We start from the raw sequence: 13,416 nt of genomic DNA on the forward strand, positions 1-13,416 counted from the left end.
TATATATTTCGGTTCAGTTTTATTTACATACTGTTTTTCTCTCTCTCCGTTTTTTTTTTTTATTGTGTTATTGAAGTGTTGATTTGTTTAATTAATACATAGATACAATTTTTGTTTTTTTTTTTAATTCTATTCATTACATCATGATGTGCACTGTATTTGACAATCATTATTTACACTGGCAAAAATGTTTTTTGGGGACATATCTTCTTCTACTATAATAAAGTAGAGTCAAAAGTTTCCGCCAAAATAGATTATTATTACTGATTTAGGAATCCGCACAACCACAACATTTATTTATCATAAAAACATTAATAACATTATCTTAGTACATTATTTTAGATCAACTTCAACTTCAAAAAAAAAAAAAAAACCTTTCAGGTACATTTAGTGGGGAATACCCACAGTCTCACCATTTAATTACACCTGATTGCCTCTTCAATCTCCAATGGAATTACTATAAATAGTGGTCTAATCAAACATTGTACTCCACAAACAAAAGGCTTTAAAAATAACTCTTGGAAAATCTGCTGTAAAAATGCCCTCTCAATACCTCCATGCCTATTAGGTTAGTCCTAGCCCTCTCCACAGAATGTGAACAATCACAAGTATTATAATAGAAAGTGTGATAATTTTTGTTTTTTTACCTTCTCTGTAGAAAAGAGAAGAGATTATCCATTCCTTTTTCATATCATCTTAGATATCTTATAGAGTTTGGGAAGATGGATATTTCTTGGGGCTGGAGAGAACTCAAGTAAGTTTTATTGTTTCAACAGTCTTTCCTTTCTTTGCTACTTCTAAAGATTTGGTACAGGAGTCAGGCTGAAATACTTCACAGCATGCTCCACCTTTGCTTCAGTAATGGTCTTGACATAATCAAATTTTGAGGAAAATGTATGAATGTTGTTCTTTTTATCTCTATCATGAATTTATGCTTATCAAAAGAAGAACCAACACTTTCTATGAGAGCACATATATTGATTATTGTTTGCAGTTGAACTTCAAAGGAGATTTGCTGTAAAAATAGTGCAGATTATGAGAACAAAGAAAAATTGATTATTGTTTTCTTAATTGGTCTTCAAAGGAAAAGAACAAAGAATAACTGATTATTTATGATTTTTGGATATAAAATGCAATATATTAAATTTCACACATTCAATAAGTATAGCTATGCGTTGTTTATATACATGCATAAAATACCGCAGTAAAAAAATACATAAACTTTCATATCTATAAATGTTAAATAAAATATATTCATTTAATACACATGATGAGAACGGAAAGAATTGTATTGAACGAATGTAATTATAAATGTACAAATTACAGGTATATATATACAAAGAGTCTTAAGGAGACTATAATAGGGAATCATAATCTAACTCAAATACATAGCATCATAATACTCACATCAAGCATATGGTACACAAGTGACTTGTAGCTTGTCTCTAAGAAAAGAAAACTTAGGACCAGGTAGGGCCTTGGTAAAAATGTCAGCAAGTTGAGCATTGGTTAAGATAAAATTAATTTGTATATCTCCATTTGCAACTCTGTCTCTAACAAAATAATAATCAATCTCTACATGCTTAGTACGAGCATGAAATATAGGATTTGCACACATGTAGAGCACCAAGATTATCACACCATAACTTGGGAACAGACATACTAGTCACACCAATCTCGCACATTAGGGATAGGATCCAAATTACTTCAGCACAAACATCCGCAAGCTTTATATTCAGCCTCAGTTGAAGATCTAGCAACAGTTCTTTGTTTCTTACATACCCAAGACACAAGATTGGATCCAAGAAATACAGCATAACCACTAGTTGACTTACGATCCTCAGGACAGTCAGCCCATTCAAAATCAGAAAAAGCATGCAACTCTCTAGACACTGACTTCCTTATATGCAAACCATACGTAATAGTTCCCTTGACATACCTCAGTACACGTTTCAATTGCTCCCAATGAGAGACTGTAGGAGCATGCATATGTTGACAGAGTCGATTAATTAACTGCAAAGGATAGATTCGGACGTCTGACAGTAAGATACTGTAAAGCTCCAACCAAACTCCCATACTGTGAAGCATCATCATATAAATTAGCGTTGAAGAAAGTGGATTTCGAAACAGATATAGGAGTAGTTAATGATTTACAGTCTTTCATACCGGCACGTTTCAAAATATATGTCATGTATCTCTGTTGAGAAAGTAAAATTCCATCACCACACTTAAATAGTTTCAATTCCAAGGAAAAAAATCAGGTTCACCAAGATCCCCAATCTTGAATTCAGTTGACAATTTCGTCAGTAGAGTATTTACTAGATTCTGATCACTTCCCATCACAAGAATATCATCAACATATACTAAAACATATATAAAAGCAAAATCTTGTGATTAATAGAATAAAGATACATCTATTTTCGAAGTTCTTCACACATAGCACTGTACGCCCCGCGCCTCCCAAAACGACGTCGTTTAGTAAGTTATGTAGGGAGTTTACGTAATTATGTGTATTTGTTTATACAATTATGTACTTTTTTTTATACAATTATGTACATCCAAAACAGGAAATTTATGTGTATTATGTTAAGAGTTTATGCGTATTATGCTAAAAGTTTATGTGTATTATGTATTATTATGTTAGATTATGTGTATTATCTTTTAAAAAAAAAGTATGTATATTTTGTTATTCAATTATGTACGTTCATGTATACAATTATGTGTATTCTAGTATAAAATTATGTACATTTTTGAACATGAGATTTTTTTTAAAGAAAATTAACCGGCAATACAGGGTAGTGAAATTTCAAAAAACAAAAACAAAAACAAAAACAAAAAAAAAAACAAAAAAAAAAAACAAAACAAAACAAAACAAAACTGAAACGACGTCGTTTTATATCAGGATGCACAATACAATGCACGTCCTGGTGCACGATCTAAATTGTCCTTTCACTTATATACCATCTAAAACTTTCAATACTCATAGGCCATAGTAACATAACACATATTACCTAGCTAGACAAATTTGTGAAGAAAAAAAAAACAATTATTAGCAAATCAAAATTTGCAAACCAACATGGAATAAACTCAATCATCGAACCAAAATTGATTCTTAACTAGATTCTTACCTCTTTGCACTGAAACCTTGACCAACTTTTGAGCAGAGTAATATCAAAGTCGATTATCAACAATTTTCTATTTTGTTGTCTCTTGTGAAATTTCATGCAAAAATTGTGAAAAATAGCAATGAAATTGTGAGAGATTCGAAGTAAATGTGAGAATGAAGAGAGTGAAGACAAATTAAGTTTAAGTTGGGGATTTTGTCCGTAGAAGTTTTTGTGTTTCGTTTTTTTACTTATGATAGAGTGAGGATATCATTTACATGGCGCGACATGTAAGCAATTATCGGCTACAGTTTAGGATATTTAACTGGTTTAGGATATTTAATTAGTTTTTTTTTTTTTTTTTGGAGGGGAGGGGGGGAGGGGGGGGTTCAATTGCAATTGTTATGCCGTGGAACCGTGTCCACCTTTCTATGTTCATAATTACTGTTCTATGTTCATAATTACTGAACTCTATGTTCATAATTATAAAATTCTATGTTCAGAATTTTTGAACTTCATATTCACAATTATTGAACTCTATGTTCATAATTACTAAACTCTATGTTCATAATTTTTTAACTTCATATTCACAATTATAGAACTCTATGTTCATATTATACAACTCTATATTCATAACTCTATGTTCATAATTATAAAACTCTATGTTCATAATTGTTGAACTATATATTCACAATTATAAACAGTTTTGGAACCGTATCCACCTTGCAAGGTAGACACGGTTCGACAGCATAATTTGCCGGTCAACTGCACTATTTGTTGACTTAGAGGGCCAATTTAAACTTTTTTCAATTTTACCCAGTTGAAGAACCATTTTGGATAAATTGATAGTTGACTAATTTTGAAAATTATGAAATAATCAAGGACCAACTCAAAAAATAGGTAGATGCAACTTGGAATTTAGATCAAACATATAAAAATGTTAGTAGTTGATATATCTATTACAAGTCCTTAAGGATCTCCCTACTGGCTACTATCCTGTGTTTACATTATTACATACATACTTGCATACAACACTCAAACTACAGAAGCACAGAATGCAAGATAATCAACCACTTCCATTGATGAACTGAGTTCTGGAAACAAAGGCAGTGATGATATCTACTCCTCCTATGCTACTAAAAACAAAGTTAAGTTAGCTTCAGCACAAACACAAATCATTCGTATTATCGAGCACCCTTTAACCTTCTTCTTCGGGCTCCTCCTCCTCCTCCTGGAGAAGATTCTCTCTGTTGTCGTGTGCCCAGAAGCCGCGCACATCAATAAGCATGCTTGCTACCGTTCCGCCTTGTTTGCATGTCAGCAGATCCGCCAGTGTTATTCTTAACGGGTCACCGGGCTTCACCATATCCCAGATTTCATCTCTTACGTCCTCGATGCACAGTTCGTAGTTCCCTCCTTCAATCCACTTTTGATGTACATCTCTGGTTCGTGATAAAATGAACCATGTCCGAGGATAAACAACAGATTAATAAAATGAAGTAATTAGAGAAGAACATAGGGAACGTGCTGCAAAGGAAGCTTAGGATCAATATTTTACGGGATTAGGTTCTAAATGTTGTGGGTGAGTTCCATATTTGGTTATTGTATTTTCCCTGGCATCAATAAATGCCAGAGACAAATAAAACTGATCTATATATATATATATATATATATACTGGTTCAAATGCGGAGAGTGCTTCATGTGCGGCCGGTGCAGATTCACGATCAAGTATGCATAAATGCACCACACAGTGTTCGAAAAAGCACCACAATGAAATGCATCAATGCACCACAAAACGCACCACACACCAAAAAAATACACCACCTAATGGTGCATTCTCGAACACTTTGTGGTGCATTTATGCGTACTTAATGGTGAGTGACCACACGGGAAGCACTGTCCACACGGGAAACTGACCCTATATATATATATATATATATATATATATATATATATATATATATGTATAGTGTAAAAGAAAAATACTTCAACCTGAATGAATTATAAATTCCAAATAGATTCGTATATTACTGTCTTTTTACCTGAATAGCGTGTGAATATCAGCTGTGGTTAGGAAACCTCTCACATTCAGATCGAGACATCGGAACAGATATGTTAATCCCTCAGGAGTATCTTTGTTTTCAAGAGCCAAAACAAAGTCAAGAAAACTTTCAAAATCCATCTCACGAGTATTGCCACCTCCAATTTTCCCACGTCGTACATGCTCATCAAAAACTATTATGGGAAAGTTAAACAATAAAAACATTAACAATAGCCACAGAGAGGAAAGGGAATATAATTTTTAACCTCCTGCTATATATGAACTAAAAAGTTAAATGGAAGTGTACATTTAGTCATTTACTCTGTATATAAATGCGGAAGTATTGTTTAAGCACTTGTATTCTTGAAATATGTACACCTAGACTAGAATAAATAGCAATTAGCAACTCTTACCACGCTCAATAAAGATATCTGTCAGCGTCCCATCTGCGTACTCACGGAGCTCTTGTTTGCTCAATGTTCCATTCATGTCTTTATCAAGACCAAGGAACATATCTGAAGATTTAAATAAGCATCATTCTTAGCAACATAAAACAAGATGAAAGCAGTACAACCTAACAAAGTATAGAATAATAAGTAGTAATTCTCAGTATGAGGAGGTTGAGAATGAAAATTACTGAAAATGACAGAAATAGTATGATTGGGGAAGGGGGGGGGGGCGGTGCGCGAACTAAGGCAGTTTTTTTTCTGGGTGTTAGGAGAAAAAGGAGTGGGCATGGACCACATGGTTATGTAAGAGTTACGAAGGTTATATATGAAACAACTACTAGTGTGAACAACAGGAGAAGCTTTCCAACTACTATTGAAGTATACCAGGGTCCAGCCCTCGGTCACTTTTTTGTCTCTTAACGATAAAGTGACTAGACATGTTGAATATTGTTGATGGAGTAGTTTCATTGACCAACAAGCAAGGTTGCAAAAATCGCGCCTAGGCACTAGGCGGTGGCCAGCCGACTAGAATTTCGGCGGAATCGCCGTTCTAGGTGATCGGCTACCTAGGCGCCTTGCGCCCGCCTAGGCGGCCGTTTAGGTTGCCGATTAGCTATTTTTTCGTGTTTTTTTAAATGGGTAATTTCACTCAAACCGACGCCGTTTTTAGTGAAATAACCTTAAATTGTTCAAATCGGTCACAAACCCAAAAAATTTAATAAAAATTTTGAAATCAGGTACTCTAATATTAATACTTTGTGATTTGTGACTTTGTGTTGTGCTTTGATTCTTTAACTCATTATACAATTTACAATTCTAGATGTTTTTTAGGTTAATATTTAATATTTTAGTACTAACTATTAAAGTATTAAATAATTTATAATTACCACATCTTAAATAAATTTATTTTAAAAAATCTTTTAATTAAAAAAAAAAAAAACCCGGGCGCCTAGGCGTTAGGTGGCCCCCTGGGCGCCCGAGGAACGCCTAGCGATTTTTGCAACCTTGCCAACAAGAAAACAATACCAGGAGAATCAAAGGAATAAACCTCATACGCTAGCAATGTGATCAGTTGTACTCACCACATATGCGCTGTGCAGAAGTCAATGAAAACCAGTTTTCAGCTTGCTCCATGTCAGTGACTTCTTCCTCACTTTCCTAGTAACAGGAAAACGTAAAAATATAGTAGCCCCTAGAGGCCTAAGGAAATACAAAGCAAAAGCTACTCCTAAAGTATGACATCAAAACGAAATGTTTTAGACTTTAGCATCACATGAAGTCATCATGAACTGCTCCCAATGCAATGCTGCTTCAAGGCTCTAAAAGTTATTTATGGCTCCTGAAGACAGTAGCAGATTACCTGATGTAATTCCATCAGCTCCTGAAGACAGTTACTGAGCAGTATCTTCTTTATGCATGCCTTTCCTGTTGAAGAAGACAACACAGCACTTTTTGAGCTTAATAGAAAAAATAGAGGGGGTGTTTGGTAAATAGCTGTTAGTTGATTGGGTTAGTGGGTTTGACTAGTTGATAGCATTAGCTGATTGTAGAAAAGTGTTTGGTAAATTAACTGTAAGCTGATAGTTGATTACATGCAAAATGACTTTCTCAAAAGCTTATCGAAAAAGCTACTTGAGCAGCTTTTTGAATTTTAGCATTTTGGAGCAATCAGTTGTTACAAAAAGCTAATTAATCAAACACTCATATTGCTTGTTTAACCAAGTCAAACAGCTAATAGTGGTCAAATAAGCTAAAATTGGCTGATAAGCTAACTATGTTACCTAACATGGCCAAAAAGTTTATATTGAAAAACTGTTGAGGCTGAAGAAGTGCAAAATCTAAGTAAAACTAGAGGCAAACCTCGCCTGTTGGTATCACAGAAGAAGAAAAATTTGTGGGCAGCAATGCGGCAATACATTTGCACAAATGCTGCAGGCATGTCTCGCAGTTGTGCCAAATTAGGAATAAGGCCCCGTATGTAGCCCTCCATTTCCTGTTTGGTAAATTACATAAAGTAAGCTGCTTTTAACCACGAGCCCACTGAATGTGTAAACAAAGACAACCAACTTCATAAGTTCATAGAAGAATAGATCAAAAAGCCATACATGAGGTTGAAGGAAGCCATCAGAATCTTCATCAAGCTCACTCATATCAATCCTTGCCTGAGTAAGTGAAACCTAATAGTAATGAAAAAAGTAAATTATATGTCACTGCAAATTACATTGAGGTCAAAAAGGGGAGGATGCCATGCTGAGACTTCAAGCAAACTTATAAATGGAGGGTGGGTCCATTTTTTCTATTACAGGCAATGTTGCAGAAGGCGCTAGTCGGGAGCCTAGCGCCTCCTAGGAGGTCGAGTAATTCGAGTATATCATCTCCACTTTTCCCACTCAGGGCTGTGAGTTGTTAGACTATTATAATCCACAAACTAGTCAACTACATATGTTAGATGGTTAGTTGAGTACATGGTCGGAGGAATATAGAAGAGGAGCAACCGAGCAGGCAAAAAAACCACTCGGCCGAGTTGGGCGCCGACTCAGCCTAGTTGGGCAGCAACTAGGCGGAGTTAGGCACCCAACTCGGCGCCTAGGGCACCTAGTCAGCCAGCCAACTAAAAGCCGCCTAGGGCTGAAATCGACTCAGCCTAGGGGTGCCTAGGCCGATTTTTACAACACTGATTACAGGATAAGATTTGTCTGAGTAGTATCAACTGTAAATTCATTAATGTTTGGCAGCTGACAAAGGGATGAACATTCTAAGTTGGAACCATCATTAATAGAAACACTTATTACAAGAACAAGTTAATGGTGAAATGCAAGCATATATTATTTAATGAGAATAAGATAGTAAGACCTACCGTACGCATCACATAAAGGTAGAAGGGCAGAATGGCTATTCTCCCTGATTCATCTTTCTCAAATTTCATGAAATTTGAAGGACTAAAAAAGCGTCGACATTTAGGTCCTATTTGTTCTGTACAGACCGAGGCAATGTGGCAGAAGTCTTCATAGTTCATCTAAAAGACAAGAGATAAGATGCATTTTTAGCATGATCCCATACATAGAAAATAAATAAAAGAGATCGAAGAAATGTTTTGGTCATGCACTATAAATAGGAAGCACTGAAGAAAATTTACTTTAATAGTCACAGAAGTGAAAAAGGTAACAGGGTTAACTTAGGAACAAAGATGCAATAAAATCAAAATAGGATTAATTCAAGACCTTTTCAGCACCAGTTGCATCATCAATCACACAGTTTTCCCTTAGGCATACCCACATTGAATCCAAATCATCAGCATTTAACAGAAGATCAGATTGTTTCTGCATAAAAATATAATAAAATAAAATTTATTAAAAAAGAAGACTTACAGTTAAATTTATTTTTCACTCCTTAGCTAAAAATAAAACCTGAGTCCTTGTGCACTTTTTTGTTAGAGGACCTCAAAGGTATAAAACCTTGAGGAATCTAGTAACTGGAAAAACAATTAGAGGGGGGGGGGGGTGGGGGGGGGGGGGATCACCTTTAGAAATCGATATTTTGCCAGCCTCTGAACTCTTTGACTTATGGATCCTTCTTCAGGTTTCTGAACAATAGAGAATAACAGCACAACAATTTTTTTTTAAATCAAAACAAAACAAAGCATTAGTTAGCATTAAGATAGTAAAGCTATCCTACTTAAAAAATAAATAAAAATAAAAATAAGAAGAAGAAAAAACATCAATTTACCTTCTTATAGAAGGTTGGGATTTTGCCAGATTCCTGATTCTTTTGTTGCTTCTCTTTAAAAATATCTAGCAAGATTCTCTTCGTTTCAAGTTCTACAGCAATTGAATAGAAACAAACATAGTCAGCTAGGAAATATATGAACCAATTTCCAGTCCTAAACTCCTCATTTCATAAAAAAGCTACAACTATTTGAATAACTGAACTACACTAGAAAAGAGCAAATTAGCTCAAACTAAATGGAATTCTGTTAACCAACTAGTGGTAAAGCGAAAGAAATATCAGTGATTGGAAGTAGTAACGAACTGACCCATGAGAGCTTCAGAGCCAAGACCCGCCCCGGACCCAATGAAGCGTCGGAGATTACGGACCCAGAGCATAGACGAAGGTGAAGGAATCTTCCGGGTCCCTGATGGGTCATGCCCTTCGCCATCGCTTGAGCCACTGTACATTTCCGCCGCAGCTACTTCACTGAACTGAGCTCTAAATCGACGTAAAGCTTCGAGCTTCCGTAACTATCTTCAAAATCAAAATGCAGTTCAATGCCGTGGCAATTTCCCAGACATCAGTCTCTGCTGCAAAACCCTAGCTCTGTAGCCTTTCTTGATTTGAATTTTGGAGCTCGATTATGTGAGAGAGATGGAGGTGGAATGAAATCTTCTTCGTGTTATTTTCATAGTTGCCACTATATTAATCTTAATTCCTTTTTAACCCCCCAAAAGTTTTGAAGAAAACTTCTAACTACCATAAATAAATACTCCGAAAATGATATGTTGTCCACTTAAGAAAGAAAAACATTAGACTGAACTTTGAAGTCAATAGTAGCAGCAGCAATGGCTGTGGCGGAGGAAGGGGATGCTACCAAATTGACTCTTTTTGAAGTGAAGCTAAGTTTTAGCGTGATGACTTATATCTAATACTCCGTAACATATTTAATTTAAGGTATAAAGGTAAAATAATTTCATTAATTATATGAGATTATGTAATTAGTGCATTAAGTTAAAAAAAAAAAAAAGTCTAATTAATTTGATACTTTATATCTTGTGCTCAGATGGTATGTAGTGATTCTTTCATATGAGAGGTCATGAAATCAAGCCTCACTGTAAGCATAATAGAGTCAGGTCAGCAGTAATTTTTGTACATCACTCGACAACCTCTCGAAAACATGTTTAGCAAGAGTATCAGTCACGATATTATGCTCACGGGGATGTAGGAAATTTTTACGCCCCAAATCCCTGCTTATCCAACTTTTACAGGCATGGATGATATCCCTACAAGGGCCACTCAGATTATTTTCACCATTGTTGATCCAACCAACCACCTCTTTAGTATCACTGCTTTTGTACATTTACGAACCAAGCAACCTATCTCTTGGCCAATAAAGCTAGTTCTTTGATAGATTGTATGGAATGACTCTCTATTCCTTTTCCTACCTTGTATGAGGTTTCCTGCTATGATTCAATGAATTAAATTTATTTTTCTTTAAAAAAAATGGATCGCCGAATATTAACAATTTTTAATTTTTATTCTTTAATTTATTACGGAGTATTACTTAAATGTTATTTAAAATTTGATTATCTACTGTCTACTAAGGACATCATCAATGGTGAAAATTAAATGAGAGAAAATAGAAAGAAAGGAAGGAACACGGTTAGTGAGGAGAGAAGTCCGGAGATAAAGTTCTCTCCAGACGCCTGTGACGCGCCACACACAAGCGCAAATGGTGGGGACACCATTAATGATATATTTAAATAATAATAATAATAATAATAATAATAATAATAATAATAATAATAATAATAATAATAATAATAATAATAATGAATGGTCAAATAGGCTCATGTACTAATATTGATTGTTCATCTTGCACGATAAATTAAAATATGGTCCATCTAGGTTATTATACTCCCAATTATTTTTCATCTAGCATTTTTAGCAAGTTTCTAACAAGTAACACATCTAATTTGCTTACATAAAAAAATAAAATAAAAACAAAATGTTTACATGTTATTTTTCCATCTAACTTACTGTTTTTGTCATTTTTTTTTTTTGGCAAAAAAATTCAATTTTTTTTTACGTATTTCTAACCCTTGTTTTCATCTAGCCCTTGTTTCCTTTTTTTTTTTTTTTCCTACCAGAAAGTCAAATCGAGATGTTTTCTTTTTATTTTTAAATTTGTTATTTTATTTTGTAAATTACTATATTAAAATTTATTTTTAAATTTTGTAATTTTATTAAGTTTTGGTATATATAGTTGATAGCATAAATAGTCCCGAGGGTTACGGTTACGCTACGAATACGTATGTTGTGAACAAGTGAAAGAGGGCACTCGGTTAGTCAGTCGGTCTATCGGATGACGACTGAGCAGTCCTGGGCTATGTTATATTACAACTTACAAGTGGTGTGATGTTACAATGAGATGAATATATCAAGTGAATGCCAGAAATCTTTGCCTTGGGAAGTTTGTGAATGAAGTTGAAGATGAACTTTTTTGGCCTCCTAGTTGATTATCCCACATTTTGATTGCAGATTTAGGAGAGCAAAAATCTAATTTGAAGAAATATGTGCGCAGACTGTTGGAAGGAATTACATATTAATTTAAATAGGACTGCAAAACCTAAGGGCCGTTTACTAACTGGAAATTTCTGAAAACTGGAAACTGAAAAATAGAAAACAGAAAACAGAAAACATGTTTACTAGCACAGTTTTCCATTTTGAAAACTTAAAATAATTTTCCAGTTTTCTAAAAAACTGGAACACTTTTAAAAACTGTTTTCTAAATGAAAAACAAAATCATCTATCATCTATCATCTATTTAGTTATATGTCACTATAACCACATTACTATGATTACATTCATTATCATCTTATTTTACTTATCACTATCTTCTATCTTTTCTACTTTATTTATTTAAACATGACTTATTTGCTTACACTTTAAAGTTAGACACTATTTACATTATCAAAATTAAGAATTAAACTCCATATAATGTTTTAGATTTTGATTGAACTCAATAGATTATTAGTTCGAATATTTTTAATTATGTTACACAGTAATACAAGTTCGGTCCAGATATCGGATATTGAAATCTCATATATATTAGAATTCAAAGTAAAAGTTATATATTCATATACATGTCATTCAAATGAATATATCCAAAAGATATTTTAAATATTAGCTCAAAAAAATATTAATATTATTTAAACTAAATTTTAGGTGAACTTAGTAGGTTATTAGTTCAGACATATTTTTAGTTATTATGTTATATACAGCTATAAATTTTGTTCAGTTATCAAATGTAAAAATCTTACATATATTAAACTTAAAAGTTAAAAAAAAAAAAAAAATTATTCCATTTAAACCAAACATATGTAAAAATATTTTAAATATAAGATCTAAAAATCACTCGAAATTAAACTTGTGTTAAATTTTATAACGTTAATCTAAAAAAATAAATTTGAAAAAATAAGTGTTAGTAAACAAGTTTTCTAAATAGAAAATAGAGAATGAAAATTGAAAACTTAAAACAAAATATAAAATAGAGAACAGTTTTCTATTAAACAGATCCTAAATTTCTAGTTTTACCCTTCATTTTAATACTAACTTAACGCTAAAGCTAACAGATGATTATTTTGGCTTAAAACTCAAAAGTCGGATGACCACTTTAAAAAATTAAAAGTTAAGGAACCAATTTGAGAAAATGATATAGCCGAAGGAATATTTTGGGAATTAACTCTATTTTTTTAATGAAAGTCTAACAACGTATTTGTTTTACGAAATAAATTTTGAAAGAATATGAATTATATTCCATAAGAAATGGAATATCTATTAGGACTAGTATTAGGATTATATGTATTTGAGTCACATAATGACTCCCTATCCTAGTCTCCCTAGGATTCCTCTTGTATATATTCCCCTAGTCTGTACAATTGTCACGATATTCATTCACTACAATTCTATCAGTTCTCGTCTAGTATGAGTTAGCTAGGGGTTAAACAATTTGATCCAGCGAGCTCATTACAGATGGAGATTTGGATGCAAATTAATTTTGGTTTGGATGCAAATTAATTTTGGTTCTGGACACCAACCGCATTTAAT

The 13,416-nt window shown here is 33.5% G+C and overlaps 1 protein-coding gene and 1 long non-coding RNA gene across 3 annotated transcripts; both read right to left on the bottom strand.

Moving 5' to 3' along the window:
- Positions 1 to 310: 310 nt before the first annotated feature.
- On the bottom strand, positions 311 to 13,416 carry LOC109156963. Its single transcript, XR_002050139.1, has 3 exons — positions 13,407 to 13,416; positions 12,923 to 12,928; positions 311 to 457 (listed from the first exon to the last, which is right to left on the bottom strand). It is a non-coding gene; the product is annotated as an uncharacterized LOC109156963 (long non-coding RNA).
- Positions 4,002 to 9,985, bottom strand: LOC109156962 (probable serine/threonine-protein phosphatase 2A regulatory subunit B'' subunit TON2). Of its 2 annotated transcripts, none has more exons than XM_019304847.1 (12): positions 9,629 to 9,985; positions 9,327 to 9,413; positions 9,116 to 9,180; positions 8,817 to 8,915; positions 8,453 to 8,611; positions 7,701 to 7,772; positions 7,456 to 7,588; positions 6,956 to 7,020; positions 6,678 to 6,753; positions 5,560 to 5,661; positions 5,148 to 5,340; positions 4,002 to 4,546 (listed from the first exon to the last, which is right to left on the bottom strand). In XM_019304847.1, the coding sequence occupies exons 1-12, from the start codon at positions 9,768 to 9,770 to the stop codon at positions 4,303 to 4,305; spliced, it is 1,437 nt and encodes a 478-aa protein (XP_019160392.1). In that variant the 5' UTR covers positions 9,771 to 9,985; the 3' UTR covers positions 4,002 to 4,302. The 2 variants fall into 2 exon arrangements, with proteins under 2 accessions (XP_019160392.1, XP_019160390.1); XM_019304845.1 differs by having other exon boundaries at positions 9,116 to 9,178; positions 9,322 to 9,413.

The sequence above is a fragment of the Ipomoea nil genome, unplaced genomic scaffold (assembly GCF_001879475.1).
Source record: "Ipomoea nil cultivar Tokyo-kokei standard unplaced genomic scaffold, Asagao_1.1 scaffold2761, whole genome shotgun sequence".
NCBI classification, from domain to species: Eukaryota; Viridiplantae; Streptophyta; class Magnoliopsida; order Solanales; family Convolvulaceae; genus Ipomoea; species Ipomoea nil.

Coding starts and splice junctions, on each gene's coding strand:
- LOC109156962 (XM_019304845.1), bottom strand. CDS start 9,770: ATGTACAGTGGCTCAAGCGATGGCGAAGGGCATGACCCATCAGGGACC. Junction 9,414..9,628: donor TGGCTCTGAAGCTCTCATGG/GTCAGTTCGTTA, acceptor CAATTGCTGTAG/AACTTGAAACGAAGAGAATC. Junction 7,773..8,452: donor ACCTTTATGTGATGCGTACG/GTAGGTCTTACT, acceptor CATTACTATTAG/GTTTCACTTACTCAGGCAAG.